At 38.5% G+C, this 5,845-nt stretch overlaps 1 protein-coding gene across 1 annotated transcript; it reads right to left on the reverse strand.

The window, feature by feature from the left end:
- On the reverse strand, positions 2,354-4,853 carry LOC105155819 (transcription factor PCL1). Its single transcript, XM_011071786.2, has one exon. The coding sequence runs from the start codon at positions 4,144-4,146 to the stop codon at positions 3,220-3,222; it is 927 nt and encodes a 308-aa protein (XP_011070088.1). The 5' UTR covers positions 4,147-4,853; the 3' UTR covers positions 2,354-3,219.

Below are 5,845 nucleotides of genomic sequence, written 5' to 3' on the forward strand. Positions count from 1 at the left end.
TCAACAATTGGTACCAGAGTGTTGTCAGTGCGAACGAAGTCACGTGTTTGTTGCTCCGAGCTCCTTGTTAGGGATCTAATAGTGTTGGTATGTGTTTCATATTGACTGGAAATGGAAAGCTAATTTTAAATTTTAGGACACTCTCCTTAACAATACTTGTTTTCAAAATAAAATTGTGGAGTTAAGAGACTTAACTATTTGTTCATTCTAAGTCCAAATTAGCGAAGGCATAGATAGGCCTTCCAAAATCTTTGGATCAATTGCTTAATTTAGCAGCAATTGACAACGCCAACACCAACACCAACACCAAATGCCACTTTGCTTGAATCACAAGGGGCCACTCCACTGAACATGATCTCTGTGTCTGTTTTTAATCAAAGGTGTCTATATATTATACAATTCTTGAATCCAAAATCCACATGGTAAGATTTCGTTTCTATCCTTAAAAAACTTGAGAAATCCAAAGCCACATGGGGTTCAAGGTGGGATGCATATGAATGATGCCTTGAGAATAATTCAAGGCCATTGCCAGCTTTGTATTTCTATATCTTTCCTTCATCTTTTTTAGTTTAGTTGATGGATAATGCACATTTCTTTATTCATCTCCACCCATCTACATGGACTCTCCTTTTTATTTAGAAAATATACATTGATTGGAAAAATTTCAAACAATATGAATCAAGTCCCACATAACGATTTTCATTTACATGCTTTGAGCTATGTGAGAATGCAAGCAGCCAGTAGAGACAAAATCAATCTTGAAAATCCACTTTGCTCCTCCTTCATATATACTATTATGATTATTAAATAATTAGATTATTTAATGTGTTTGATGAGGTAATAAGCGGTGAACAGATCTGATCTGTTTGGATAAAATAAGAACAGGTGCAAGAATCTTGAGAGGGTTTTATTTAAGGGTGGGGGATTAGCACAGCATCCTTGTACCAACCAACCATGATTGAGATGAGATGAGTATGGTGTTAGGTATATCATAAACTTAGTCCTATCTAATGGCTGGGCTGGTCCACTCCAAATGGTTTTATATTAAATAAAACCATTGGAAATGTTAGTATTAATTTAATAACCCAACTTGGGGCAAGTAATATTAACCCTCCCCCAACTTCAATGTTTCCAATTATTTATATATATATATATATATACATGTATATACAGTAGGCACACAAAGATCCCTTCATCAATATCAATGCATCTGCATTTTCTTAGGGAATTTCCCAGTAATCTGGTGTTTTTTTTTCAAAGGAAAAAATATTTATTTATTTTGAATTCTTTAAGAAATGGGTATTAATATTCACATTCCATGAGCAGCAATACACAATTATCTTGCAACCTCAAATATTGGAGCTACATAACATCAGTGTTAGAGAAAATTTTAATATGAATCGGGTTGATCAAACTAAAATCAATTTTGTAACAAGTGTAATAGTTATCGTGTGACTGGAATATAATTTAAAGGAAATAATCAATCATCGTGTGATCGATTTGATTCGACCAAATATCATTTAGATACGAAGTTTCCCAGTGTTATAGCAGGTGTACCAACAAATCTGGACCCAGAAATGGCACTGCATTCTTCACCGAATAACTAAACCAAACAACCAACGGCATAGCAAAAAACTGCACAGAGGAGGAAGTGGAAGCTAATATAGCATTCATCATATGTAAGAATCAGACCATGTCAAGCTGCAATCTTCATGATATGTATGTGTGTGCATACATATAGCTGAAACTGGTAAAAATGAGAGCGCAAATATAAGCCCGTCCCTGAGTTGTACGTACTCGTCCTGTTTTATGAGATTATTCAAAGTCTAGATAGTCTTTGTCATACCAATAGGCTACTGATGTAGATATACTAGTAAGTTGCACGAAGCTCCTCAGCGTTTCAAGAAGACGTACCTGTAAGATATCGTAACTAATCCAAAGAGGAATACGCAATCAACTGACAGTGCACTTAAGATTGTTGCAATCTACTGTAAATCATTGCAGAATTTTAAGGATTTTTAGCATGGGACCAGAAGAGGTTACCTAATTGTGTATTTACTCTTGCATCGTTAAATCTCAAGTATCAAAAAACCAGAACGTTTTTTTAGTACAGAGGGCTGCTTATTTTAAGACGAATATTCACAGAAGGAATCAACCCTGACAAGGTTCTTGTAAAACAGCAGAGTCTACAAACAGTTATGACAGAAGACGCAAAGTTAGAATGAGGCAGAGACTGCGAACACAGAAACGAGAAATGGGAAATGTAATGGGGGTAATCAATGTTAGAACTAGTGCAGCACAATATCTTAAGTGTTAAGAAGTATCGTCAACAATGTAGCAGCTCAAATTCATGTATGCTAACGGACATTTTAACAATTATCAGTAGAGAAACATTCAAATGATACTATGATTTTGCTAGAGCTTGAGACATTCATGGAGATGCAGCTATACTTTGTACAGATTCATAAGACACCGGAAATGAATCAGACAACATTAGGATTGTTATTGTTTCTCTAAGAGATGTCCGAATATAAAGCTCTGAATGTCCGCTAAGAAATCACACCATTTACAACAATGACCCAACTCTACATGATACTAATCGAGAAACAAGAGAACTACATTAAAATCAACAAGAAAAATCCAGTACCATATTTGTGCTGGCAGTCCACTATCTCCGAGCATTATTAACTTATTGGTCGCTTCGAGCCTTCAGGCATCAACTCAGACAACGATTCAATGCAGATTCAAAGGGAGAAACCAACAGCTTCTCATACTTGAGCCGTTGTTTTTTTCGGGGACATCTACAGACGTCGTTGCCTCTCTAAGTGACATCATGGTTAATTTCCGTCACTAGCTGGGACAGCATAGAAATTAATGCTAGACAGATCTAAATCTGCCGCCAGAAGCTGAGGTAGCCAGCAAAATGCTACTGACAACTTAATTACACTTATGGACTAAAAATTCATGGAGCTGGATCTACGGACAATACGACTCAACCTATGTACTGACTAACTGTTAAAGACAAACTAAGTAACACATGACGAGCAAAACAGTTAAAATAGTGAATCATGTAACAACGTCCAAATGCTGATAACTTAATCTACAGCATCAAGAACAGCTTAGAAAATACTAAATTGACAAGACACTAAATTGTTACCACAAAGACTGGATTTTCACAATGGCAGGAAGCCAAACTGAAGGCCGAGAATTGACGGATACTCAATCATCCCCTGTTGGAAAAAGGGTGAGAACTTTTCTTCCGTTGGTGGCAGTAGCCGATTCCAAATCTTCGCCAAACGCAGGCGGAACCCCAGAGCCATTACTACTATGCACCGGTGTCCCAATCCTCTGGACCTGTGGCTGTGACTGCCTCATAAAGGGATTTTCAAACTGCCCATTTGGAGGGGAGCTCCCAAAATGCCTAAACTGCTGCTGCAGCTGCTGGTGGTGGTGCTGCCCCGGCCCCACCACCGGCATCTGGTGGTGATGCTGCATTGCAGCCACGGGCACAAATGGCAAGAAATGCTCCGAATTTGGCCGGCCCGGATGCAGAAAATGGGCTGGCACAGGTGAAGTGGCGAACAAATGGTCTGTGGCGGGGTCCATACCGGAAGCAGACAACGCCGCCGGGCTATTGTTGCCGGCGCCGCCGTTATTCGAAATACCCTGCATTCGCTTCAAATAAAGCCGGTATTTTTGCAAATGGCTAGCAACATTCTCTCTAGTAAGCCCATCCACGCTCATTAGCTGCATTATCGTCTTCGGAACAGCATTCTTGATCCCTAAATGGGCTACTGCGTCCACAAACCTCTTGTGGAGCTGCGGCGTCCACACAAGGCGGGGACGCTTGAGCGTCCGCGCAGGCTCGTCCGACCCAGCGGCACCACTGCCTCCGCCACCTCCTCCACCGGCGCCACTCAGCTCCGGCGAGTCGAATTCTGCGGAGGAGTTGGGTTGGGAAGAGAGGGCTGTGGACTGCGGCGGATGTGACGGCGGCGGCGGCGGCGTTTGGTGGTGGGCGCTTGGGATATTGAAAGCTAAAGCTAGATCAGGAGTTATTAGGGATTGGGATAAGGGCATCAGCTCCTCCGGCGGCGGCAATTCATCCTCCCATTTGGAAAACCAATTGGAATCCTCTTCCCTCATTTTCTTCCTTCTCTTTTCCGCCTCCCTCGGATATTCTGCTGCCAGCAACTTCTTTTACTTGGGGGAGAAAAAGCAAAAATTCTCTTCTTTTTCAGCGTTTCAAGATCTTTTTGCACAGAAAACAACGAAAATTATACCCGAGCGAGTGGGGAAGAACATAAAAAAGCTTCCTTTGAGTGTGTCCGAGACAGAGACAGATAAAAAAGAGAAAGAAATGATTTTCTAGGACTGATGAAATAATTCTTGAGATGGGGTTTTACGTTTCACCTTCAAACTTCATTCTCTCTCCCCAATCAAGAAAAGATAAACGAATTTAGAGAGAGAGAGAGAGAGGTGCGGAGAGGAACAAGAGGGAGAAGATGGTGTTATGAGAGGGAGGGGTGATCGAGGTGGATCTTGTTTTCTTCTTTTCAGCTGTTATTAAGGTTACTGTTTCTGATGCTTTTGTTTTCTGTATGTATGTATGATGATTGATGCTGCTGCTGCTGATGATGATGATCTTTGTGGGCTGTGGTGGTGGTGTTCAATTGAATTTCCGGGATTTAGGGACCTTTTTTCCTTTTTTTTTTTTTTTGAGGATTTTTGCAGTTTCTTGAGAGTTTGTGTCGAGACTTAAAAAGGTATTTTCACTTCATTACAACATTTCTTTTTCTTAATGATAATATATATATATATATCTGTGTATAAATACATACACACATATATCAACATGCAGATGCTTATATCTACATGTCTTGGAGCGTGAATGGCACGGTGGATTTCTATTGGCCCAGAACAATCAATCAGGTGGGCAGGTGATTTTGTGTTTTTATAGGAATTGAAGATCAAGTCAAGATCTCATAGATTTTTTTGAGTCTGAGAAATAGGAGGAAGCAATGAGATGGAACCAAGATTTTCTTTTTATAGTTTTTCTTTCTTTTCTTCTTTTTAAATTAGGCATTTTGATTTGATCCTATTAAAAAATCAAAGAATTTAAGGTTGTATTTAGATGAAAGAATTTAAAATGCAAATTTCAAATAATTTTGTATTAAATGAATCAAATCCATCAAAATGTCATATGACACAGTTCAAAAGAAAAGTTTAAACATTTAAAATTTTTTGTTGCATGAATCTATCCAAATAGATTGAGGCATCAATTCATCTAAACGAGTTTGCTGGATTTGTTATTTTACGAGAGTTTTAAATTTAAATTCATCAATCTAAAAACAATATAAAATATTAAGTATTTGAAATCGAGCTTGTAATGTTTGTATTTTAATGAATTCAGAAGAAAGTGGATAGTAATTGAAGACGAATTCATCTTTAAATTATGAGTAAATTACATTGACACTCCTTAAAATTAGGTCTAATTACACAAACACCCTCATTCTTTGAAAAATCATAAGTATGTCCTTTGAAATTGTAGCTAATTACAAGTAGACCCCTCATTTAATAGCAAAACTTCACACACACACACACACCCCTAGGTACATCTGTACCTGTAATTTGCACAAAAGGGCAGGGGTTGTTTGTCTAATTAAGTATAACCTCAAGAGGGTGTCGATGTAATTAATAATTTTTATAACAAAAAAAATTTGCCCAAGTCTTGAGTTCTATAATCAGATTTTATTTGACTAAGAAATTCATTTATGTGAATTATGTAACTAGGGTTAGGAAAAATTAATTTTCAAAATGGGAAGAAAGGGTGGGGGTGGGGGGG

The sequence above is a fragment of the Sesamum indicum genome, linkage group LG2 (genome assembly GCF_000512975.1).
Source record: "Sesamum indicum cultivar Zhongzhi No. 13 linkage group LG2, S_indicum_v1.0, whole genome shotgun sequence".
Lineage (NCBI taxonomy): Eukaryota > Viridiplantae > Streptophyta > Magnoliopsida > Lamiales > Pedaliaceae > Sesamum > Sesamum indicum.